Source organism: Trachypithecus francoisi, unplaced genomic scaffold (assembly GCF_009764315.1).
Source record: "Trachypithecus francoisi isolate TF-2019V2 unplaced genomic scaffold, Tfra_2.0 Lachesis_group9, whole genome shotgun sequence".
Classification (NCBI taxonomy): Eukaryota; Metazoa; Chordata; class Mammalia; order Primates; family Cercopithecidae; genus Trachypithecus; species Trachypithecus francoisi.
The window spans coordinates 29,165,565-29,193,059 of NW_022681474.1; the positions used below are offsets into that span (position 1 = coordinate 29,165,565).

General features: G+C 38.3%; 1 protein-coding gene across 1 annotated transcript in view; it reads right to left on the minus strand.

Moving 5' to 3' along the window:
- Positions 1-5,455: 5,455 nt before the first annotated feature.
- YME1L1 (YME1 like 1 ATPase) overlaps positions 5,456-27,495 on the minus strand; it is a 45,465-nt gene continuing 23,425 nt past the window's right edge. The window contains exons 8-19 of the mRNA XM_033208841.1: positions 26,570-26,652; positions 21,116-21,206; positions 18,206-18,358; positions 17,509-17,641; positions 16,061-16,123; positions 15,098-15,210; positions 13,939-14,094; positions 12,180-12,331; positions 10,843-10,969; positions 10,689-10,762; positions 9,141-9,227; positions 5,456-6,859 (exon numbers count right to left, since the gene is read on the minus strand). Of these exons, the coding sequence (XP_033064732.1) occupies positions 6,716-6,859; positions 9,141-9,227; positions 10,689-10,762; positions 10,843-10,969; positions 12,180-12,331; positions 13,939-14,094; positions 15,098-15,210; positions 16,061-16,123; positions 17,509-17,641; positions 18,206-18,358; positions 21,116-21,206; positions 26,570-26,652 (1,376 nt within the window). The 3' untranslated portion in view covers positions 5,456-6,715. The remainder of the gene's footprint in view (positions 6,860-9,140; positions 9,228-10,688; positions 10,763-10,842; positions 10,970-12,179; positions 12,332-13,938; positions 14,095-15,097; positions 15,211-16,060; positions 16,124-17,508; positions 17,642-18,205; positions 18,359-21,115; positions 21,207-26,569; positions 26,653-27,495) is intronic.

The following is a 27,495-nucleotide window of genomic DNA, read 5'->3' on the forward strand; positions in this document are numbered from 1 at the left end:
GGAGTAAGAGGTTGCAGTGAGCCAAGATTGCGCCATTGTACTCCAGCCTGGCGACAGAGTGACTCCATCTAAAACAAACAAACAAACAAACAAAAAAAAACCCTTCCCGCAAAAAAGAACTATTAACTGTAACAGTAGTATAAAAGTGAAAAGAGAAATCTAAAGAATCCCTTAGGGTGAGATTATACCCAAAGTATGAACAACTTAAATGGCTTCACAAGGCTGGGAATTCAGATGTCCTTAGAGAAGGTGTGGTTGCCAAGGCTGGAGCTTGTCCACAGTCATCGAGCAAACATAAAACACCCTTCTGGAGTATCAGGGGCCCAATCTGATAGGTGCATAGATGGTTGTGAGGAGGCAGGAAGCCCACTTCCCCACACAGCAGTACAAGGCTTGCTGGTAGGAAGTTGTTACAAGCCTGCTCACAAAGACCAATGGTGTCCATGTTAAAAGGGTTACTGGCTGGGGCCAGAGCTCAGGGTAGTCAACGAACTGCATGCTCTGGGAAGGCACAGCCTGGAAAGAGCACTCACTACTGGCACTGGTATAGAAGGAACACGAAGACGCAACCCAGCAGCACACCAGAACCTAGGCCAGGGCCACCCCTCGGTCTCTGGGCAAGCAGAAACAACCTGCTGGGATGCAGATGAAATGAGGTGGGTAGTCAGATGCAAGGGAAAGTCAGACATGCAAATAGTCAAACTTCTCTGCCACCTAAAAGGCTGCAATCCCATCTCGTTCACCAATGTTTGAACCCCCCTCCCAAATTAACCCCTTCTTGAGTACTCTCCTTCAGCCCTAAGCTACCCTTTAGACCTCTCTTTCCATCTTTATAATTATTCTCATCTCACAGCTTAGTAATTCTTTATATTAAACTACACTAAATTGCTGTGTGGTTTCTACGCTGTCACTGGACCCAGATTGATACAAAGGCCATAGAGTCGCACTGTTCGGATCTGTCTTCAGGAGACCCTATTGTGGAGTGCACAGTTGAACTGTAGCCTCCAGCTGGTGCTTTCACCAGGACCTTGCTTCTGTCAGGCTGCTTCCAGCCAATGACTGAGCACAAAGAGGATACAAAGCCAAGCCATTTCTGTCCGGCACAGGACTCCTCTACAGGCTTCTGCTGTAATCCCAGCACTCTGGGAGGCCAAGGCGGGTAGACCACTTGAGGTCAGGAGTTTGAGACCAGCCTGGTCAACAGGATGAAACCCCATCTCTACTAAAAATACAAAAAAATTAGCCAGGCATGGTGGTGTGCACCTGTAATCCCTGTTACTTGGGAGTTAGAGGTTGCAGTGAGCTGAGATCGCATCACAGCACTTTAGCCTGGACGAAAGAGTGAGACTCCATCTCAAAACAAAACAAAAACTGCAGAGGGTGGTTCTTATCTGGCTGATACTGTTGTGAGATGATTTTGAGCATTTGATGTGGCCTTTCTTTGAACGCTGACTCTCACAGGGACACTTCTGTTCCCACAGCTGTTTTCACCTGCAATTGCCTTGACCTGAATGAATGCACTCCACTCTGGCCTTTCCTCTTAGCTCCTAAGGAATCCACAGATTCACTTTGGATTACCCTCTTCTAAGGCCTGCTCACACCCTTAACAGGCCTTTTCATATGGGATCCCAAATGGATTCTCCCTCCCACCAACAGCTCTCATACTTGACCAACATCTGTGCTCTGTAAACATTCAAACATTCTTTGCCAAAACAAATGCTAAGAGAGCAGACCAGTCTCAACACAGTAGCCAAGCAGCTCACCAGAATTTCTGTCAGGCTTGATTTCCTGGGGATGAGTTAAATACCTGCTTCCAGGAGATTCACATCAAGCTCTCTGAAGACAGTTTTATATGAGAAATAAGCACCTTTCCATCCTCCCTGACAGCTTTGTAAATTTGTCATAAAATGCATTCTCAAATTCATAGCAGATTAGCTACATTATGTATTACCACGCTAATTCAAGACTGAAATAGTTCAGAACACCACACGGCACTTATATATATGAAGTTCCTGTTGTGAAAGAGGAATAAATATCATATTCCTGACTAAAATAAGGATTCACCTCTGACAGAAAAGAATTTGCATATAAGTAAAATCCTCACTTCAAAGATATCAACTCTGGCCAGGTGCAGTGGCTCATGCCTGTAATCCCAGCACTTTGGGAGGCTGAGGCAGACAGATCACCTGAGGTCAGGAGTTCGAGACCAACCTGGCAAACATGGTGAAACTCCGTCTCTACTAAAAATACAAAAAAATTGGCCAGGCATGGTGGCGGGTGCCTGGAATCCCAGCTGTTTGGGAGGCTGAGGCATGAGAATTGCTTGAACCTGGGAGAAGGTTACAGTGAGTCGAGATCATGCCAACGCACTCCAGCCTGGGCAACAGAGCGAGACTTCATCTCAAAAAAAAAAAAATTCAGCTCTGCAAATCTTCACGTCCAGTACTGTTATGTTTCCAATCCAAAGATCTATATTCTACCACATTTTATTAAAATATTATACACATTAAGAAATATGCTTATAACTAGCTGGCTTGAAACAATGCAGAATTGCCTTTAAAATGAATATGAACAAATACTAGAGAGTATCTAGCAATAAAATATGTATCAGTTACTAAAAGTAATAATGATATAGATAATAAGTGAAATTCTGGCATTCTGATAGTTTTGAGTGAATAGCTATGAAACGTTTAAGTCTTCTTTAGGTTCACTCTTAATAATAAATTGCTTTATCGGGACTGTGGTTACAAAATAAATCACTAAGGAAGAAAAGTATTCAAGAGAAACTGCCCGAGTATCCTTAGGTATTGGATTTAGCAAAGACTTCATAAACATGTTCAAAAATAAATGGAAATCTGTTTATCATATTAAAGAAAACATACTCAATGAACAAAGAATCTCAATAAAGAGGTACAAAGTTATGAAAGAACCAAATGGAAACCTAGGAGCTGAAAAATTCAACTTACGAAACAAAAAAATCCAAGTAAATTTGAGATGGCAGACGCATCGGTGAGCTTGAAGAAAAATCAACATTACGCAACTTGACAAATGGAGAAAAAGACTGAAAAAAATTAACACAGCCTGAGACCAGGGTAACAGGAAATGTACCAACAATTGCATAAGGCGAACCACAGAAGAGCAAAGGGCAGAAAAATGTAATGAAGAAATAATGTCCAGGCCGGGCGCGGTGGCTCAAGCCTGTAATCCCAGCACTTTGGGAGGCCGAGACGAGTGGATCACGAGGTCAGGAGATCGAGACCATCCTGGCTAATACAGTGAAACCCCGTCTCTACTAAAAAATACAAAAAACTAGCCGGGCGAGGTGGCGGGCGCCTGTAGTCCCAGCTACTCGGGAGGCTGAGGCAGGAGAATGGCGTAAACCAAGGAGGCAGAGCTTGCAGTGAGCTGAGATCCGGCCACTGCACTCCAGCCTGGGTGACAGAGTGAGACTCCGTCTCAAAAAAAAAAAAAAAAAAAAAAAAAAAGAATGTCCAAAAATCTCTCAAATTTTATAAAAAACATTATATATCCAAGAAGCTAAAACAACCAAACAAAAACCAACAACAACAACAACCCCAAGCAGGATAAACACTATGGGATCCACACCTAAAAACATCTTAGTCAAACTGTTTAAAAGATAAGGCCCAGAGAAAAAAGCCCAAAAGCAGTGAGGAAAACAATTACACGAAGGAGACCAACAATAATTAACAGCTGACTTCACACCAAAAGTAATGGAAATCAGGATGCACTGGGATGACATTAAAAGAGAGTCAAAGAAAAAATTGTCAGGCACAAATTCTATATCCAGCAAACTATCCTCAAAAAAAAAAAGAGAATCAAGGCAAGACCAGACATTCTCAGATAAAGATTGAGGACATTAAGATCGTATAAAGCAGTGGTTCCAACCATTATTATTATTATTACTATTATTGGAGACAGTGTCTTGCTCTGTCACCCAGGCTGGAGTATACTGGCATGATCTCAGCTCACTGCAACCTCTGCCTCCCAAGTTCAAGTGATTCTCCTGCCTCAGCTACTCAAATAGCTGGAATTACAGGCATGCACCACCACGCACAACTAATTTTTGTATTTTTGGTAGAGACGGGGTTTCATCATGTTGGCCAGGCTTGTCTCAAACTCCTGGCCTCAAGTGGTCTGCCCACCTCAGCCTCCTAAACTGCTGGGATTACAGGTGAGTCACTGCTCCCAGCCAGTAGTTCCAATTATTTAAAGCAAAAGAAGGCAGAAAAGGAGGAACAGAGGGATCTCTTTAATTATGAGAAAATAAATACCAAAAGACAGGTATAAATTCAAATGTATCAATAATATTAAGTATATTATTGGCAGAGATAGTGAAATGGGATAAAAAAGCAAGATCCATCTGATAAAGGACTTGCATTCAGAACATATCTTTTATAACTCGTAAAAACAAGGCAACCCAATTAAAAGAAGGAAGTAAAAGATCTGAATAGACACTTCTCCAAAGAAGATATACAAATGGCCAATAAGCACAGAAGATGCTCAGCATCTTATGTCACTAGAGAAATGATCTAGCTTGGATGAGATTAATTTGGATGTGAGTGGTCCACTAGAATGGCCATAAAAATAAAGGCAGACTATAAGCAGTGCAAAAGATGTGGAGAAACTATAACCCTCCTACATTGCTAGTTAGAACATAAAATTACAGTCACTTTGAAAATGATTCTTAAGTTTCTTAAAAAATTAATCCACACACTTGTATGACAATGTTTTTGGATGATGGAAATATTCTAAAACCTGATTGTGGTGAAGATTACACACACAGCATCTTTCAACTGTACATTTACAATGAATTTTGTCATATGTAAATTATACCTCAACAAATATGTAAAAAAATTTAAGACAGATAAGACTTTAACAATATTTTATACGTGTATGTATGTACATACAGAGAGGGAGACAGAACAGGTTTGGGGCAATAAAAAACGGGCAAAATGAAAACAATTGGTAAATCTGGATGCAGCATACATGAGAGATCCATGTATTATGCTGACAACATTTCTGTCAGTTTGAAATTACATTAAGATTTAAGATCATCAACCAAAAGGTCAAGAATATAATGTAACAAGCTTCCTGAAACAATATCCATCTTTTTTCAATGAAGACCATATGCAGCTTAAGTTATTAGGAAATTGTAGATAATTTTAATAAAGTCATCGTCAAGAATATAATCTGGTTGTAATACCAATACAATGTGCTCTAAAATAATTTTTCTATTGAGTTAAATATTCATCTGTAAATCCTATAACAACATGTTCATATTCACAAAATCTGGATGAAAAGTAAACACGACTTGGCATTTCTGACGCAGGGCACAGGGTAACACAAAGTTCGCTTCAGAAGGGACTGAGATTTGTTTAATTTTGCTTTTGAAACCAAGCATAATTATAGTCAAAATGAGGGACATTATTCAGAATGAGGTTTGTTATGTATTTATTTAACAAAATACTGCTTCTCTGAAGTACATTTCATTAGGGAGAGTGACAGTAATGCTTAAAAAAAGAACATGAAAATGCACACTGCATTTCTAAAAGGTTATAATCATTTATCTATTGATTTATTTTTTGAGAGGGAGTCTCACTCTGTCACCCAGGCTGGAGTGCAGTGGCTCTTGTGATCTTGGCTCACTGCAACTTCCACCTCCCGGGTTCAAGCAATTCTCATGCCTCAGCCTCTCAAGTAGCTGGGATTCCAGGCATGCACCACCACACCTGCCTACTTTTTTAATATTTAAAGTTATTTAAATTTTTTTTTTTTTTTTTTTTTTTTTGAGACAGCATCTTCCTCTGTTGCCCAGGCTGGAGTGCAGTGGCACGATCTTGGCTCACTGCAACCTCCACCTCCCAGGCTCAAGCAATTCTCCTGCCTCAGCCCCCAGAGTAGCCGGGATTATAAGCACCTGCCACCGTGCCCAGCTAATTTTTGCATTTTTTAGTAGAGATGGGGTTTCACCATGTTGGCCAGGCTGGTCTCAAACTCTCGACCTCAGGTGATTTGCCCACCTTGGCCTCCGAAAGTGCTGGGATTACAGGCATGAGCAACCGCGCCCAGCCTTTTTTTTTTTGTATTCTGGTAGAGACAGTGTTTCACCACGTTGGCCAGGCTGGTCTCGAACTCCTGGCCTGAAGTGATTCACCCACCTCAGCCTCCCAAAGTGCTGGGATTACACAGGTGTGAGCCACTGCACCATGCCAAAAGGCTACAGGCCCGGCTCTGTGTTTCCGAGACTGCTTTTGATCCCAGCTTCTCTACATTTAGATTAAAAAACATTTTATTCATGGTCAATCTGGAACATAATTACTGCATCTTAAGTTTCCACTGATGTATATAGAAGGCTAAAGGCACAATTTTTATCACATCTAGTAGAGTAACCAAACATAAAATCATTAGTTACTTTCAACTTAATAACTCATTGACATTCCTCAAACAAGCTGTTTTAAATCCTGATAGTTCTTTATTTTTTCAAAATATATTTGCCATGGGATGCTAATTTGCATTAGGTGTCATAATGAGAATAACCAAAACTGGATAAATGTGACAAATGATTGACAAAGCATTTCACACCCTTCAATTACACCACGTCAAGAATGAGGGGAAAGTGTTGCAAAAGTAGACTACTGCAATGCTACTTATATTCTTGCAATAAAACCAGCAAGCATCCATATCAAAAGAGTTATCATCTCACTTCCAACTTTTTCCCCTCAAGAACAATTTGAATCTCTTTGGCATCCAAAGTCTCATAGGTCAATAAAGCTTCTGCAAGATTCTTATGCTCCTTTGCGTGAGTTTTCAAGATATGTTTTGCTCGTTCATATGAGTCCTAAATAGAAAAGGAGATACGTAAGCAGCAGTAAATGCAGGGATGCAAAAACCAGTCAATGGGAAAAGAAAAACTTTATGTACCCTAAAAAATATGAAATCTGTTTATATTGGCCGGGCGCGGTGGCTCAAGCCTGTAATCCCAGCACTTTGGGAGGCCGAGGTGGGCGGATCACAAGGTCAGGAGATGGAGACCATCCTGACTAACACGGTGAAACCCCGTCTCTACTAAAAAGTACAAAAAACTAGCCGGGCGAGGTGGCGGGCGCCTGTAGTCCCAGCTACTCGGGAGGCTGAGGCAGGAGAATGGCGTGAACCCGGAAGGCGGAGCTTGCAGTGAGCTGAGATCCGGCCACTGCACTCCAGCTTGGGCGACAGAGCGAGACTCCGTCTCAAAAAAAAAAATCTGTTTATATTTATAAAATCATGTAAAATCTTGATTCTACAGTAGAGATAATTTGTGCTTTATAACATAAATAGTAAGGAAAAGATAATAAACACCTGAGAAGGCAGAGACCACCTCTTCTATAACACTCTCTAAACCTTTCCATCATACAAACTTTCTGTATCCTTAAGTACTCTAAAGCATTCCCTCTACCTCCTTGATATAATCAAACCCATGGTTCCTCCTGTGGAGACTACATTCCCTAAGCCCTCTCAAGTGCTATTTGTTCACGTTTACCCTAGATAATTCAAAGTAGAGAGCTGAGCTCTTTGTTCTAGTCACCTCTTTCAGACCATTACTAACCTACCCTCATATAATGCACTCTTCCTATTCTGTTGAAGTCCAGGCCGTTTGACTATGGAGCTATCCAACCGTCTTCATTGTGCCATCTAACAAACATACTCCTTATTCACTAAAGACTTTGGCACTCAGCTCAAGTCACTTTTTTTTTTCTTTTTTTTTTTTTCAGTCTCACTCTGTTGCTCAGGCTGGAGTGAAGTGAGGCAATCACAGCCCACTACAGCCTCAACCTCCCTGGGCTCAAGTGATCCTCCCACCTCATCCCAAGTAGCTGTGACTACAGGTATGAATCACCACCACGCTCAGCTAATTTTTCTATTTTTTGTAGAGATGGGGTTTTGCCATGTTGCCCAGGCTGGTCTTACTCTTAAAACCTGCCTAGTTGGGTGCGGTGGCTCACACCTTAATCCCGGCACTTTGGGAGGCCAAGGCAGGTGAATCATTTGAGCCCAGGAGTTTGAGACCAGCCTGGGTAACATAGTGAAATGCTCTCTACAAAAAATAACAAAATTAGCTAGGCGTGGCAGTGTGTGCTTATAGTCCCAGTCCCAGCTACTCAGGAGGCTGAGGTGGGAGGATCACTTGAGCTTGGGAGACAGAGATTGCAATGAGCTGAGATCATAGCACTGCACCCAGCCTGAGTGACAGGGCAAGATGCTGTCTCAAAAAAAAAAAAAAAAAAAAAAAAAAACTGAAATCATGGAGCTAGGCACAGTGGTGTGTGCCTGTAGCCCCAGCTACTTGGGAGGCTGAGGCAGGAAGTTCACTTGAGCCCAGGAGATCAAGTCCAGTCTGGGCAATATAGCAAGACCCATCCCCTTAAAAAAAAAAAAAAAGATAAAACTTGCAAAAAACCAACAACAAAAAATCTACTAAACTTATTTCTTAGGTTGCAGTGAGCCGAGATCATGCCACTGCACTCCAGCCTGGGCAAAAGAGCGAGACTCCATATTAAAAAAAAAAAAAATGTATTTGTTGAATACATGTCAAAGATTCAATAAACAATACTTTTCCCATTCTATTACCTCTTACAGTTTTGCAGGTAAAGTATAACTGAATTATATATATATATAATTTTATATGTAGATATATTTTATTTCAACAGCTAATGGGGTACAAGTGGTTTTCGGTTCCATGATGAATTGTATAGAAGTGAAGCCTGGGATTTTAGTGTATCCATACCTACATAGTATACACTGTACCTAATATGTAGTTATTTTGTCCCTCACCCTGAGAACTGAATTTTTACAACCATGCAATATATAACTGTTCTTAGCCCATGTCCAGGAGAAAATAAGTCCCAGTTCATGAACAGAGAGAGGTGCCTTAATAACATTTAAATCATTGCTGAAATGGTGCACCTATTATCTTTATTTTCTAATTTTTTCCCCAGACACCACAGTGACTATTATCTTTGTTTTATGAAATGATGTTTCTAGTGAACAGAGGGCCTTCAGTTGTTATTTTTTAAGAACCTAACTATTTAAGCACATTGTTCCTAAGAAAATAAATATGCAGGAAAAAATATTATCATTACCCTTAGAAGGATTCTTATTTCTTGTTCAATGGCAGATTGGGTTTCTGGACTTAGTTTCCCTGTATCACTGTAGGTCATAACTCCAAGCTAAAACCAAAAGGAAGAAAGCAATTTAACAGAAAACTCCCAAACACCAATAAATTTAAAAGAGAAAGTACTAGCCTATATATAAGGAAACAAATATACGGAGGAACAAGAAAGAAGTACAATATAAAATTGCATTTGAGGCAGGGCACGGTGGCTCACACCTGTAATCCTAGGACTTTGGGAGGCTGAGGCAGGTGGATCACCTGGGTTAGCAGTCCAAGAACAGCTTGGAAACATGGCGAAACCCCATTTCTTCTAAAAACACAAAAAATAGCTGGGCATGGTGGCACGTGTCTGTAATCACAGCTACTCAGGAGGCTGAGGCAGGAGAACTGGTTGAACCCAGGGGTCGGTGGTTGCAGTAAACTGAGATTACACCACTGTACTCCAGCCTAGGTAACAGAGCGAGACTCCGTCTCCAAAAAATAAAAAATAAAAACTGCATTTGAGGGCAAAAAAATTTCCACATTCTTCTGAAAGTATAAAGAGTAACGTTTAGCCAGGCATGGTGGCAGGTGACTGTAATCCCAGCTACTTGGGAGGCAGAGGCAGGAGAATCGCTTGTACCTGGGAGATGGTGGCTGCAGTGAGCTGACATCACGCCACTGCACTCCAGCCTGGGCAACAGAGCAAGACTCCGTCTCAAAAACAAACAAATAAAAAAACACTAATATCAAAATAGTACAAGTATGAGCAAGAGAGAACATTTTAAATCTTTTATTTTTTTGGAGACAGGGTCTTGGTCTGTCCCCCAGGGTAGAGTGCGGTGGCACAACCAGGACTCACTGTAGCCTAGACCTCCTGGGTTCAGGGAATCCTCCCACCTCAGACTCCCAGGTAGGTGGGACTATAGGCACACACCACCACACCTGGCTAATTTTTGTATTTTTTTAGAGATGGGGTTGTGCCATGTTGCCCAGGCTGGTCCAGAACTCACTCCTAGGCTCAAGCAATCCAGTCTCTTCAGCCTCCCAAAAGTGCTGGGATTATAGGTGTGAGCCACACTGCCCAGCCTAAAATAATTTTAAGCCTGGTTCTCAGTACTTTCTTGAAAAACCTTAGCAGCTACTTCAAATATAGAAATCCATAATTCAGAGTATAGTAGTGCTTCAAGGAACAATAAGATGAAAATATGAAATATATGGAAACAGTAAAGTAACCAAACTCAGAAAGTAGGCTCTTTTATGCCACATGGAAAAGCTAAGGAATTCACCTTGCTTTACCACTTAGTTAACTCATGAAGTAATAGTTACTATCTAGGCAGCTCATTCTGAGCAGCTAAGAGAAGGCTCCATTTTCTTTATTCAGAGAATAACAATGTTCAGAATAAGCAGCCTCAAATCCATTTGGAGTGAGACAGAGCAAAAGTGAGTATTACCAATTTATACATCAGAATCATCTCTCAAATCAACACTTGACACATAATTTGATACATGAAAAGGATTAAAATAATTCTATTACCTTTTCACTCATTCCAAATTTGGTAACCATCCGCTTTGCTATTTTAGTGGCATTATCAAAATCACTGGAAGCACCTAAAATAAAAACATACAATTTTAAAAAATATCTTTAAGACCACATACAATCTGAACTAAAGCCATTCTTTAAAGCTAACCTGTTGTAATATGGTCAGTTCCAAATATAAGCTCCTCTGCCACTCTTCCTCCCATACTAACATCCATTTGTGCAAGCAGCTGGGCTCTAGTTTCATTCCATCTGTCATTCTCAGGTAACAGGGACACCTAGACGATTAAAAACCAAACAGATAAAAAGTAAAAAAAGAGGGCAGGCATGGAGGCTCACGCCTGAATCCCAGCACTTTGGGAGGCTGAGGCAGGTAGATCACCTGAGGTTGGGAGTTCGAGACCAGCCTGACCAACATGGAGAAACCCGTCTCTACTGAAAACACAAAATTAGCTGGGCATGGTGGCTCATGCCTGTAATCCCAACTACTCAGGAGGCTGAGGCAGGAGAGTTGCTTGAAGCTGGGAGATGGAGGTTGCGGTGAGCTGAGATCACGCCATTGCACTGCAGCCTGGGCAACAAGAGTGAAACTCCATCTCAAAAATAAAATAAAATAATAAATAAATAAATAAAATAAAATAAAATAAAATGTAAGGAAAGAATTCAGATACAGGCTGGGCGCAGTGGCTCATACCTGTAGTCTCAGCACTTTGGGAGGCTGAGGTGGGAGGATCACTTGAGTCCAGGAGTTTGAGACTAGCCTGGGCAACATAGTGAGACCCCATCAATATAAAATAAAATGAAAATTTTAAAAAAAGAAATTGAAATACAGTTCTGAGATAGTTACATTAAAAACCAGAATTTCAACACCATAAGACTGGGCAAAATAAAAAAATACAAACCAGAATTATCATTTTGCTCTCTTATACCATGCTGAAAGCTGGTCATCAGGGGACTGATGAAAAACCAGCAATTAGAGAATAAAAAATCCTTTATAAAGCAACAATAGGTGGATAATGCTGCAATAGGACTGTTTTCTCCCCAGGTGCACAGAAATTTTTTAAATGTCTACAATTTTGAAAGATCTGATAAACTTGTACTAAATGAGAAAAATCTTAGAAAAACTACTGGATCAGTTACTGCAAAACATAATGTTTTCCCTTTTGGGACAGCACAGTAATTAGATATTTAAGAATTAGGCAGGCCATGGTGGTTCATGCCTGTAATCCCAGCACTTTGGGAGGCTGAGGCGGCTGGATCACCTGAGGTCAGGAGTTCAAGACCAGCCTGGCCAACATGGTGAAACCCCATCTCTACTAAAAACACAAAAATTAGCTGGGCATGGTGGTGGGCGCCTGTAATCCCAGCTACTTGGGAGGCTGAGGCGAGAGAATCATTTGAACCCGGAAGGCAGAGGTTGCAGTGAGCTGAGACTGGGCCATCATATTCCAGCCTGGGTGACAGGGCGAGATGCTACAAAAAACTTACATGTCCAAGTGTTGGTCCCCGGGGCATGATTGTAGCTTTGTTGATAGGCATTGCATCTTTTGTGTAATATGCAATAATGGCATGACCAGATTCATGATATGCTGTGATGGTTTTGTTTTTGTTATCAATTTCCACACTTCTTCTTTCAGGCCCTAAGATAAAAATTTAATTGAGTAAATACTCCACTAGAAAGGTATATTTAAATCAACAAAACACATTCTTGTCTGCAAATCAAATACACTCCACCCTTCCTATCAGCAGATTCTGCATCCATAGATTCAACCAAATAAGGATTAAAAGTATTAAAGAGGAACAATAAAAAAAAAAACAAATGAAAAATACAGTATAACAACTATTTACAGAGCATTTCCATTGTATTACTAATCTAGAGATGATTTCAAGTATACAGGAGAATTATGTAGGTTATACACAAATAGTACACCATTTTATAAAAGACACTTGAGCATCCTTGACTTTTGGTGTCCACATGGGACCTGGAACCAATCCCCACCCCCTCCGTGGATACTGAGGCGTGAATGTATCTGATACTGGATTAATATTAAAAAACAAAAAACTCATTATCCTTAAAGTCATTCTTGTCATAGCGCACTCCAACCTTAAACTCTTAGCCTCAAGTAAGCCACCCACCTCAGCTTCCCAAAGTGCTGGGATTACAGGCATGTGCCACTATGCCTAGCTTTAGTAATTTTTTAGCAATAGCATTTTTTTTAGTTTTTAAACAGGGTCTGTAACCCAGGCTGGAGTGCAGTGGCATAATCATAGCTCACTGTAGCTTTAACTTCTTGGACTTTTTAGCAATCCTCCCACCTCAGACTCCAGAGCAGATGGGACCACAGGCGCATGCTACCCCGCCCAGCTAATTTTTAAAATTTTTGGTAGAGATGGAGTCTCGCTATGTTGCCCAGCTGATCTTGAACTCCAACAATTCTGGGCTCACGCGGTCCTCCTGCCTCGGCCTCCCAAAGTGCTGGGATTACAGGTGTGAGCCGCCATGCCCAGTCTACAGAGTAAAAGTTTTTTAAAATGGGCAGAATTCATTCCATAACACATACAAACTTTAACAATTTATCTGCAAACCAAAACTGTCAAAACTATCATCTTAATTCTTACATCAAAAGGGAAAACTTATTTCTATTTCTATAAAATAAACTTCCAATTTAACAAGAATATCGTAACTAATGTGCTTTTAAGTCAATCCAAGATTTAAAATCGAAAGTAAGCACAGAATAAAATTAACTATCCTTTTTAGCAGCAATGTCTGACAAGAGGAAATTATTAGTATATAATAGTATATGTGCCTCATCTCTCCACCAACAGTTGAACTATATAATTATATAAGCCACTAGAATATATTTGTTTTATAAAAGGCCAAATTGTGGTGTTGTCAAGTATATATTTTCATGTTCCCATCACTTTCTTAAACTTTCCAGTCAGAAAAAAAGGTTTTCTAAGAAAGAGACAAAACTAATAAATGTGGTACACTATAAAATCAATTCTGTATCACTGACAAGAGTATTGTCAAGAAAATGTTACTGTTTAATGGCATTTGACTGTTAAACTGGTAATTTTGTAAAATCATTTATTACAAATCTTGAAAACCCAGACACTGAAGTTTTAGAATAAGATTAGATTCAACATAGCCATGGCTTTAGCTGTTTGAATAGGGTATTTGCCCCAAATGAATTATCTAACACAATGGAAAGTAAAGACAGAAAAAAAAAAAACAAAGGAAACCTACCCATTAGAATTTTGTCTTTGGAAAACTCCAGCTCCTTCATGGTAACCATTTCTTTTCCATCAACAGCTGCTTTTAATGCAGCCTGGTTCACAAGATTCTCCAACTCTGCTCCAGAAAAGCCAACAGTACCTCGAGCTATAATTTCTGGATCAACGGCTAATGTAAAAGGAGAACACAACATTAAATGTCAAAAACAGGTAAAAGAAAACTCTTCACATAGAACTCACATTCGGGCTGGGTGTGATGGCTCACGCCTTTAATCCCAGCACTTTGGGAGGCTGAGGCAGGCAGATCACTGGAGGTCAGGAGTTCGAGACCAGCCAGGCCAACATGGTGAAATCCCATCTCTACTAAAAATACAAAAATTAGCTGGGCATGGTGGCATGCACCTGTAATCCCAACTACTCAGGAGGCTGAGGCAGGAGAATCACTTGAACCCGGGAGGTGGAGGTTGCAGTGAGCCAAGATTATGACACTGCACTCCAGCCTGGGCAAAAAGGGCGAAACTCTGTCTCAAAATAAACAAACAAACAAACAAACAAAAAAAACTACATTCCGAGGGAAAAAAGAAAATAGCTAGCTATTCTGAGCCATAAAACTGTCAAAGACACTTTTTTCTTTGAATTTCATCTGGAAACTTTGGACATAACAGTTAACCTTATTATAGGAAACACATATAATTTAATGAATTGATATAGCTATCTCTGAAACTACTGCAGCTTTAATAATTTCATTTATTACTCAAGTGGGTAATAAATTTCCATGTGTTTTGTTTTTAATTTGCTTTCTTCTCTTTTGGCCCCATATTGACTATATCATGAGTTACTATTTCTGCAGCTTTTTCTATTATTTTGCATTTTACATTCATCTTAAAAAATGTATGTGTGTGTGTGTATATATATATATATATATATCCTCAAATATCTGTCTGAATACTCTAAAAAAACCTTTCTTTAGAATCAGGGTTCAAAACAATATAATCTCCTGGATATACACTAAGGAATGGACTTTTAAGTGAACATAGTAACGGAAAAAAAAAAAGACAAAAATGAATAGGTCTTTTAATATTAATACATTTATCACGAAAAGACCACAAACAGGGTGAGTGGTATATTACCACTTAAATGACAAATGTTTCTTTTGATAGAATTAGACTTACATTGATCAAACTTTATTTTATTGAGATACCATTTCAAAATTTCTGTTCGACCTTTTACATCTGGCCTTGGAACTGTAACTTGCATGTCAAAACGACCAGGACGTATTAAGGCACTACAGGAAGAATGCAAAAGGAAAATATAAATTAATAAACAATTTAAGCTCAAAGTCAGCAGGTGTGACACCCTAATGACATGACTGGGAAGCCAATGGCAGCCAGAACGCAGATGGAATTTTGTACATAAATATTCAGATAGTTCCTTTTAAAACATGGCTCAAGTAACAGTGTCAATGACCAGAGGGTAGAACAAAGGTTCATTCAGATACATGTGTGTACCTAGGTGGCCTACCCCTCAGAAACAAAAGCATGCAAGTAACTCAGTCCAGGAACAAATAATTCTACAATAAACTATTATTGTGGATAAGAACCACACATCCATCTCAACTGCTAAGCACAGAATGTATGTTAGACTAGAGTCTTAGGCAGTGACAAACTACTGATCAAATGAAAATATGAATAACTTCTACAATACAATTTTTTTCATAGTAACTTTAAACCTAGTTTTACTACTACAGTGAATTTATTTTAAAAATCCTTTCTACATAAAACTTTTATGACATCTAACAAATCAATTTTAAGTTTTATTGAGATGTAATTCACATAACAGAATTTAAAGTGGATACCTCAGTGATTTTTAATATATTCAGAATTGTACAACCATCACCACAATCTAATTTTAGAATTTTCCCATCGCCGGCAAAGAAATCCCATATCCAATGACAGCCATCTCTTATTCTCTCTAACCTCTGGTAACTGCTAACCCAATTTGTCTCTGTGAATTTGCTTATTCTGGGTATTGCATATAAATGGAATCATACAATGTGATCTTTTGCAACTGACTTCTTTTAGCATAATTTTGTAGCAGGTAATAGTACTTCACAAAATTCTTCTTTTAATACTTACTTATCTAACGCCTCTGGGAAGTTTGTGGCTCCTATTATAATAACTCCTTCATTGGGTTTAAAACTATATAGGAAAAAAAAAAAACAGTTATCTTTTCACTAACATTGAAGCACAGCACACATGTAGAAATACTCTACACAAAACTGGTTTGTTTTCCTTTTTTGAGACTAGGTCTCGCTTTGTGGCCTACGCTGGAACACACCAGTATGATCATAGCTCACTGCTGCCTCAAACTCCTGGGTTGAAGTGAACCTTCTGCCTCAACCTCTCAAGTAGCTGGAATGACAGGTGCATGCCAGCATACCTAATTTATCTATTTTTATTTATTTTTAAATTTTTTCTACCCAATTTCTAGGTACAAGCCACTATTTTATTTTATTTTATTTTTTTTTGAGACAGAGTCTCACTGTCACCCAGGCTGGAGTGCAATGGTGCTCATTGCAACCTCCATCTCCCAGGTTCAAGCAATTCTCATGTCTCAGCCTCCTGAGTAGCCAGGATTACAAGCAGCTGCCACCATGTCCAGCTAATTCTTATATTTTTAGTAGAGATGGGGTTTCACCATGTTGGCCATGAACTCCTGACCTCAAGTGATCCACCTGCCTCAGCCTCCCAAGTGCTAGGATTATAGGCTTGAGTCACCGTGCCCGGTGACTATTTTTATTTTTAGTAGAGATAGGGTCTTGCTATATTGACTAGGCTGGTTTTGAACTCCTGGCCTCAAGCAATCCTCCCACCTTGGCTTCCAAAGTCCTGGGATTAAAGGCGTGAGCCACCGTGCCCGGCTTCATTAATTAAATAACAGTCAAGGAAAGAGACTGATAATAAACCACTAGTCATCTGGGACTACATACCTTCACAATTGTCTGGTCTATGTAGGAAAAGATAATCTGATATAAAAAGCCTAGGTATCTGGTTAATTTTTGAAGAAATTCAAGTATACCAATTCAAGTTATTCACTCCTGGGCTTCCTAAGTGGTTTCAAAATGTCTTATATATTATCTTTAAGATACTTCTTTCAAAGCAACATCACTTCTTGCTTTTTATATTATGAACATTGATGTAAGCTTTAAAGCTGCCACATTCAAAGCTAGTCATAAACTGTGTAGAAATGAGTGTATTTCTTCAAATAGACTACTAGTCTCAGCATGAATCATTGTTTTTCTGTCATAAGTATAATAATAAATGAAAAAGAATATAAATACCATCAATTAAATAAGATGAGTTGACATTCAAATATCCAATTAGTAATGAAAACAATATACTGACAGAAAAAGCTTTTCTTGCATTCTTGCATGAGGGACTACTCTGTTTCCTACACATATCACATTTTTCGTATCTCTAGATATGAAATGCCTTATGGAAATAATTTGCATAAGATCAATTCTACATATATCAAATGATGGGAGGCATCACCATAATTCTAAGACAAAAGAAGATTCAATTACCCATCCATTTCAGCAAGAAGTTGATTTATGGTCTGCCTTGAATATGGATGCATTGGAGATTCAATTCTCTTCCCACCAACAGAATCTAATTCATCAATAAATATAACACAAGGAGCATTTGCTTTTGCTTCCCCTAAGAAAACAAAAAACATTCAAATAAGCTGAAAGAAGTCAACACTTTTGAACAAAACGAGATATTAAAATCCTACAAAACTGTCAAAAGCCAACAAAAAATATTCATTGGAAGAAAATACACAAAAGGAGGTCATTTTTTACTGATTTAAGAATAGTAACTTCAGGGGGAAAAAACTATACCAAAGAAAATGATATAAAATAAAAACAGTTGGGCATTCATTGTTCCTAGCTATACAAATATCATATACAATCAGGTTTGAAGCTAATTACTTCTTAATTCCATACTATAAAACTGATGAATAAAATGAAAAAAAAAAAAATTTTTGGTAGCCTTCAACCTCATCCTTGCACTTCTACTAGCTAATTCATACAGTAAAAGTTACCCAAACCAAGATCCCCCAATGGCTATTTTAGCTATCAAAACTAATTAGCATGCAAAGCTGGAGGCCCGAAAAAATAGAAATTAAAAAAAGGAAGAAAAAAAGTAATTAGCAAAGAAGGGTAAGATACACACTTCCCTTAACAAAATTTAGCACTGTATGAAAGATACATCAAAACGTACTAAAAAGATTTCTGATACGGCTGGCTCCCACACCCACAAACATCTCATCAAATTCGGATCCAGAAGCATAATAAAAAGGAACGTCAGCTTCTCCTGCCACAGCTCGGGCAAGAAGTGTCTTTCCAGTCCCTGGGGGTCCAACTAAAAGAATTCCTAAAAGAAAATGAAAACAAGAATAATTCAAAGTATTTTTTAAAAATCCCTCGATATGAACCTATAAAACAAATAATTATTCATTTATATAATTTTCAGGCTGAGGTCACACCAAAAACCAGTATTTTGAAACACAGCAAACTGTACTTGTCTCTGCTAATGGTTCACTTCAGAATCTTGTCCAAAATTAATGTTCCTGTATCATATAAATATTACATATCAACAACAGACATGACAGAGAGAATCTTGAGGTAAAAAAAATATAAACCCATTTATGAGTAAAAAAGATTAAAATTCATGTAGAAATAGATTAAAAGACTAAACAACCAAATGTAATTAATGAATCTTGATTTGATGCCTTTTCATAAAGAACAAAATATTCTAGAGACATTTGGTGAAAATGTTAAAACAACATTGGAGAGTACATGATATTAAGGAAATAGTGTTAATTTTCTTTGGTGGGATAAGGTTATTATGTTTATTTAGGACACTGTCCTTATTCTTAGATGATGTACAACAAAGTCTTTAGATGTCAAGTAGGTGATGTTTACAGTTTTCTTTCAAATGTTCAGGAGGAAAAATACATACACAGAAAGCAAATATGACAGAATGTTAATTGTTGAGTCTAAGTGGATAGGATATGGATGTTAATTGTACTGTTCTTTCAAGGTTTTCCATATGTTTGAAAATTTTCATAATATCAAAGATTTTCACGTTAGAAAAACAGAATTGCCTGATTTATGTTTTTATAAATATACATATTTAAAAAGCAACAAAACTTCTTTACATACGTTTGCTGCATTTTAACACAAAAATTTTAAAGAAAGCTCAAGCTCAAAAATAGCTTTAAGACTATCCTAGTATTGTCATGTTTTAGTTATACTTAATTGGTGTAAATCATATTAATTTCTGTGGATTATATCTTGGTATCTGAAGATTTTTCTACAAATTTATACTACTCAAATTTTCTATAAATTTAAAATACTCCTTGTGATTAGAAAGAGGAAGAGGGTAACTATTAATACTTCTATGGTTTTAAACATTCACTCTGTGATGTGATTAGCACTGATTTAATAAATATACCCTAAATTAGCAAAGGTTACTTCAAATAATTTCATACACTGCTGTATTCTCAGTAGAGATAGGTGACAGTATAAAAACAAGCATTAAAAAGGAGTGTCATCCTTTAACTCAGCAATTCCATTTCTAGAAATTTATTCTAAGGAAATAATTAAGCATGCAGGCAAAGCCTTGAATTAAGATGAACCACAGTACTATTCTTAATAGCAAAAAACTGGAAACCATACAAAAATTCAATATAAATGGTTAAACTGTGATACAACCATAAATTAGAAGGATACTATGAAGTCATTAAAAGTCATGTTAACCACGAGAAAACATCAGACAAAGCTAAACTGAGAACATTCTATAAATAATTAGGCAAGTACTCTTTACAACTGTAAAAATCATGAAAGATCCTCTTCTCCCCACTCCCTCACAAAAAGGCTAAGGAATTGTTTCATTAAAAAAAAAAAAAACCAAAATAAAATAAAAGCCTAAATGTTATCTGTGATCCTGGATTGGGTCCTGAACTGGGGAAGAGGGTATCCTACAAAGGATACTATTGGAACAAATGCTGAAATTTGAACATAGACTCTAAATTTGATAATGGTTTTGTATGTATGTTAAATGTCCTTTTTTTTTTTTTTTTTGGAAACAGAGTCTCGCTTTGTCATCCAGACTGGAGTGCAGTGGGCACAATCTTGGCTCACTGCAACCTCCACCTCCTAGGTTCAAGCGATTCCCCTGCCTCAGCCTCCCGAGCAGGTGGGATTACAGGCGCCTGCCACCAAGCCCGGCTCATTTTTTTTTTTTTTTTTGTATTTTTAGTAGAGACAGGGTTTCACACCATGTTGGCCAGGCTGGCTGGAACTCCAAGGCCTCTGCTTCAAGACCAGACTGGTCTCGAACTCCTGACCTCAAGTAATCCACCCGCCTCTACCTCCTAAAATGCTGGGATTAAAGGCGTGAGCCAACCACACCCAGCTAATGTCCTAATTTTAATATAATTCTGGAGTTATGTAGAAGAATATCCTTATTCTTAGAAAATACACTCTTAGAGGTGATTATGTTTACAATTTACTCTCAAATAATTAAAAATTTATTTATGAATAATTTTTATATTTATATATACGTAAAGAGACAAAGTGAATGATTTTTTAAATGGAGCTAGGTTGAGTGCGCTGGCTCATGCCTGCAGTCCTAGTACTTTAGGAGGCCAAAGTGAGTGGATCGCTTGAGCCCAGGAGTTCGAGAGCAGCCTGGGCAACATGGCCTCATCTCTACAAAAAATACAACAATTAGTTGGCATGGTAGTGTGTGCCTGTGGTCTCAGCTACTTGGGAGTGCTGCCTGAACACGGGAGGTTGTGGATACAGTAAGCCATGATTGCATCACTGCAGTCAAGCCTGGGTCTAAAAAAAGGAAGTTAAATATTAAAAATTTGTGAGTCTAAGTTAAGGATATGAGGAGCATTTTATGTACTATTCTTATAACTTTACTTAAAATTTGAAAGTATATAAAAATTTGCAGTTACCAAAAAAAGGCTGTGGAATTGTATGTTCAGAATGAACATCTATTTTGTAAAACAGCAATTAAGACTTAAACTTTAATCAGTTAACATTAAATAAGTAATACAGTTTTTTTTGCTTGTTTTTGTTTTTTCCATCAAATCATGGTAAAAAAAGATTATCTTACCTTTTGGAAGTTTACCTCCAAGAATAGTAAATTTTTGTGGGTTTTTCAAGAATTCAACAACTTCCTGTAATTCTTGTTTAGCTTCCTCCACCTAAAGTGACACAATTTTCCAAATAACTTTAGATAATGGACACATTTGGTGAGATTAGCCCTTTTGAAAATCATAAATTTAATTTGGATATGGAATTAACCTGGCCTTCTTTGTTTCAGTAAAAGCAGCATACAAAAATGGCCCCTTATAAAACACACAAAGGGTTTTCCCCTGACCATTATTTCCAATTATGCAAAGTCTCCTTACTATCCCCAAAAAATCATTCTGAACTTTCATTTTCTCAGTGAGAGAACAAAAGTCAAGTACATTGGACAGGGTTAAAAAGAAAGTACCTAGAGAGGAGCATACTAAAACAGGAAACATAGCTTTATGCCAAACGGCGTTCTGAAAATGTCCAATTAATGTCAAGATTCACTTATTATTTCAAAAAAAATTCCCAGATATATTTCCAGGAAATATTATAATTATTAAAGAGCAAAGTTACGTTTTTTTTGTTAGACTTGGAATGATCTTTGAAAGTTATTCTGATTAATTAAAAATTTACTAATGTTTTAATCAAGTTAATGGTTAAAAACATAGCGTTTTCTTTTCACAGAGTATTTTAAAAAATAGAAAACAAAGCTTTGTCCACTCCTAGGTCCAGAAGTGTGTACATATTTTCACCAAGAGACTTGTACAAGAATATTCACACCAGCTGTATTTGAACCAAAAACTAGAAATAATTCAAATGTCCACTCTAAAGTAGTATAACTGCACCGTGTTGTGGTATTCGTATAATGGGATACTATGCAGTAAGGATAAATAAACTTCAACTCCAAATAATATAGATGGATCTCACAAACATGTTGAATAAAACAAGCCTCATACAAAAAAGGATATTCTATATGGATTACATTTATCTAAAATTCAAAAATACGGAAAATTCACATATGGTATTAGATAGGAAATTGTCCCTAGGCCAGTAACCAGAAGGAGGCATCAAGGAGGTTCTAGGCTTCTGATAACGTTCTGTTCCTTGAGCTGGGTACTTATAACACAGACACTTTGTGAAAATTTATGGATTTGTACACTTCTGTGTGAATTTGTTAAACTTCAATGAAATTTATGGTTAAAAAAAGACTTGGCTGGTTTATTAAAAGAGAACTTGAAAGATAATATCCATGTACTAAAAGATTGACTAAATTGTATTTGGTCAAAATAACAGATATAATTCCAATTTTAACTTGTAGGAATAAAGGAGAAGAGATTAAACGTAATTTGCTACTCAAATAAACTATATTCTCTCCCCAAATTCTGTGGCAAGAGAATTCCCACTTCAGGAACCTAAGATCTATCAAGGAAAATAGTTAATGGGATCAAGATAATGAATCAAGTTATTAAATGCCCGAATTAATATTTTTAAGACTATATGTATAAGTATGCCCATATATTCAGAAATTCTGGGTAAGGAAATGACATTCCCATACAAGCTCTTTGAGATTTGGTAAAAATTTGATCACAGGAACTACCTAATGGCAAATCTGTTCTGGTAAATGCTACTGAATTACTTTGCTCTATATAAATTTAGGTCTTACAGCAATTATAAAATTGATTCGTTTTAACATGGAAAACTTGGTAAGGATCTACCTTAATTGTGATGTCTACTTTCATTATGCTTAGTCATCAGCATGGATTTAGTTTAGTACTCAGAAATCCCCACATTCCAGGACAGGCATGATGGCTCATGTCAACTACCCAAGCACTTTGTGAGGCTGAGATGGGAGGACTGCCTGAGCTCAGGAGTTTGAGACCAGACTGGACAACCAAATGAAGCTCTGTCTCTACCCGCTGCACCCAAAAAGAGGAGGAGGAGGAGTGGGAGAAGAAGAAGGAGGAGGAGGAGGAGGAGGAGAAGAAGGAGAAGGAAGAGCAGAAGAAGGAAGGAGGAGGAGGAGAAGGAGGAGAAGGAGGAGAAGAAGGAAGAAAGAGAAGGAGGAGAAGGAGGAGGAGAAGGAGGAGGAGAAGGAGAAGAGGAGGAGGAAGAAAGAAGAAGAGGGAAGAGGAGGAAGAGGAGGAGGAAAAGGAAGAGGAAAGAAGAGGAGGAAGAAGAGGAATAGGAAGAAAAGGAAGAAGAGGAAGAAGAAGAGGAAGAAGAGGAAGAGGAAGAGGAGGAAGAAGAAGGAGAAGGATAAATCAGCTGGGCTCGGTGACTCATGCCTGTAATCCCAGCACTTTGGGAGGCAAAGATGGGCGGATCACTTGAGCCCAGGAGATCAAGACCAGCCTGGGCAACACAGCTAAACCCCGACTCTACAAAAAAAAAAAAAACAAAAGTTAGCCAGGCGTAGGGTCATACGCCTGTAGTCCTAGCTACCTGGGAGGCTGAGGCAGGAGGATGGCTTGAGCCCAGGAGGAGGAGGTTGCTGTGAGCTAAGATCACACCACTGCACTTCAGTCTGGGTGATAGAGCCAGACCCTGTCTAGAAAGAATAATAAAATTAAATTAAAAAATTAGTCAAGTGTGGTGGTGCATGCCTGTGGTTTCAACTACAAGGGAGGTTAAGGCAGGAGGATCACTTGAGCCCAGAAGGTCAAAGCTGCAGTGAGCCAAGATCATGCCATTGCACTCCAGCCTGGGCAAGAGAGCGAGACCCTGTCTTAAAAAAAAAAAAAAATTCTCTCAAAAGAGGTGGAAGTGTGGTATATTCAGTAAGTATGTACGTACATTGCAGGCAGAAAATAACAATGCTCTATCTGACCTCAGCCTTAATACAGGCTCAATTTAGAAAAGGCATGCAGACCTCAAACACAATGAGAAGGGCCCTCCACACTGATGAAGTTTTCAAATAATCACTGCACCAACCTCTTCCTCAATTGTTCCCTTTATACAATTCCAACAGGGTTCATAGCCATTTAAACTGGAAAGGAAAGGAAAGAACTGCTTGGTGTAAAACTATCATGATTCCCAATGCCTTATTCCCCAACAGTCGAGGTTGAAAACACATGGTTATGTATAAACAGAGACATGAATATGTAAAGAGGAAAAGCAGAAATAATAACATAACCAATGTCTTCAGAGTTGGAAGAGTCCTCAGATCACGTACTTCAAATCCCTCCTGCAGGAAGAATTTCTTCTAAAACATTCCTGAAAGATAATTACCCAGCCACTACAGTTCTCAGAAATCAAATATAATAGAGCAGATATAACGGCAAAGCACAGAGAAGAGCACAGTGTGGTACTAAAGTTGCAGAATTCACATTTGGAAGAGATAAAAGAAATAGAATCAGTAGAAAAACGACTCATTTTGACTTGTCTTAATATAAATTCATGATCCAGAATTTCAAGTGAGCCCAACAGTTTTATTTCCTGTTTCCATTCATTCTCCTGTTCCTGCACAATTTACTTCCTCCATTAACCACTCATTCCTCCTCTCCCATCCATATTCTCTCTGCTGGTGACCTTGATTCTATCAATTTCCACAACACCCCACCCAACAGTTTACCAACATTCCAACTTTATTTTGTATTATAAGATAAATTATTTGTGCTCTTCTGTCAGATAAAACCCAAGAATTGTCTGTAATCCTCTATTCCATCTCATTTCTTTCCACCTCTTGTAAACCCACTGCAATCGGAATTTAACCCCTGCTACTCCACTAAAATTGCTCTTTACCAGGTAGACCAATGACTTACTGCTAAATCAAATGGTTAGTTGTCACTTGGCCCATCAATAGCATTTCACGTCCCTGATCACTCCCCTCATCAGAAATATTTTCTTCCAGGACACCATTCTCACCTAACTCACCGGCAGCTCCTTTTCATCTGGGTTCCTGGCTTCTCTTCTCTGTCTTGTGAACCTTCAAGTGCTCTATAACTCAGTATTTAGATCTCTCTTCTGGTTACACTCACTTCCTGGGTGATCTCATCCAAACATGTGGACTTAACATACATATAATCTCCTATTTTTAATTCTAGCTCAGACTTCTCCCATACCTCCAAAGTGGTATATCCAAGTTACTCAACACTTTCATTTGTATCTCTCACACTTAACATACCTAAAACTAAATTTCTAACCTTTGTCCCCCAAATCTGCTCCACTCACAGCCTTTGAAAACCTCACTAAAGGCCAGGTGCAGTGGCTCACGCCTATAATCCCATCACTTTGGGAGGCCGAGGCAGGTGGATCACCTGAGGTCAGGAGTTCGAGACCAGCCTGGCTAACGTGGTGAAACCCTGTTTCTACTAAAAATACAAAAAATTAGCTGGGCGTGGTGGCTTGTGCCTGTAATCCCAGCTACTCCGGAGGCTGAGGCAGGAGAATTGCTTGAACTTGGGAGGCGGAGGTTGCACTGAGCCAAGGTCACGCCATTGCACTCCAGCTTGAGCAACAAGAGCGAAACTCCGTCTCAAAAACAAAAACAAAAATCTCAGTAAATGTCAATTCTATCCTTCTATAATTGTTGAGACCAAAAATCTTGTGGTCCTTTTTGACTCCTCTTTTCTCTTACACCTTACGTTCCAATGAGAAATCCTATCGGTTCTACTTTCAAAAATGAACAAGTCAGACACCCTAATAATTCAGAGCCTTTGCTCAAACTGTTCCTTTGGTCAGAAATGTTCTTTTCTCAGATAAATGCAGTTTATTCCATCTTCTCCTTCAGATTTTCTCTCAAATATCACCTTCTCCATCAATTGCACCTTGAACACTCCATTTAAAACTATAAGCCTTCTCCTAAAACTCCCAATCCTCTTTACTTTGCTCTACTTTTTCCTCCATACACTTTTATTAACTTTTAACATACTCTACTTTTTCTTATATGACATATCAGTGTTCAATTACTGCTTTTAGAGTTTAAACTCTAAGAATGCAAAGATTATTTATTCTATCCCAGTAGCTAAAATAGGGCCCAGCACTAAATAGATACTATTAAATATTTAACAAATTAATTGACTGTAAACTAGCATTTATCCATTCTATTCATTCAAGAAATATACATTGTTTAGTATGTTTTAGATACTGGAGTTACAAAGATCAATAAGAGGAACAGGTGTAAAGAAGGATAATTTATTAACTATCTACTATGTGTCAAGCACATACATTATCTGTCAGGATCTAAAGTAATTTCTTCAAGGTCTCATAGTTAATAAGTATAAAAATGAATTTCAAATGTTAGTCAGCTTGACTCTGAAGTCCACATTCACTCCACTACACCAGGTTGCTCCTTCATAAATTATACTATCCCCTGTCATAAAGCAAGATTGGATCCTTGACTATTAATATTTATCCCAAAATATTAATGTTTCTAATACTTTTGGATACAATTTTACCTATCCTAGCATACACTGTAGAATCAAATATCCACCTTATATAGGGTATCAATTAAAGAATGTATGAAGAAGGCAAGGCAATCTTCTTAACTTACGCCTTTAACATGTTCAAAGGTGACATTTTTCATCTGGACAGGATCTACTGCAGAATCAAGCCCTGTTGTCGTCCGGAAGCGGACTAAAGGGAAGAAAAGAAATGTTTGTATTTGATAGATTAATAAATTCCAATCACCTGATTGTTTTAGATGCAAGAAAGCAAAGCCTAGAAAAATTAAATGTCTAAGAGACCTAACTTCACATATCAAATCAGAGTGAGGAACAGAAACTAGGTCTTCTGGAGTTCTAAACCATCTTCAAAGAGTAAGTGATTCACATTAAAAAGACATACTTTGGCTGCTCTGCCTATGGAGTAGCCATTCTCTTATTCCTTTACTTTCTTAATCAATTTGAAAAAATAAAAATTAAAAAATAATAAAGACCGGGCGCAGTGGCTCACACCTGTAATCCCAGCACTTTGAGAGGCTGAGGCAGACAGATCACGAGGTCAGGAAATCATGACTATCCTGGCTAACATTATGAAACCCCGTCTCTACTAAACATACAAAAAATTAGCTGGGCATGGTGGCACAACCCTGTAGTCCCAGCTACTCAGGAGGCTAAGGCAGGGGAATCACTTGAACCCCGGGAGGGAGAGATTGCAGTGGGCCGAGATTGTGCCACTGCACTCCAGCCTGGGCAACAGAGCAAGACTCCATCTGAAAATAAATAAATGAATAAAATAACATAAAATAAAAAGACATTTGTACTTTCAGTTAATAAAATCAAAAATTATCTCCTGCTTCTCATTGTAGTATCTAATGATAGAACAAAGTTTCTCGAACTTTGGTGTGAATAAAATTCACTTCAGAAATACGTCAGAATGCAGGTTCTCGGCCGGGTGCAGTGGCTCAAGCCTGTAATCCCAGCACTCTGGGAGGCCAAGATGGGCGGATCACGAGGTCAGGAGATCGAGACCATCCTG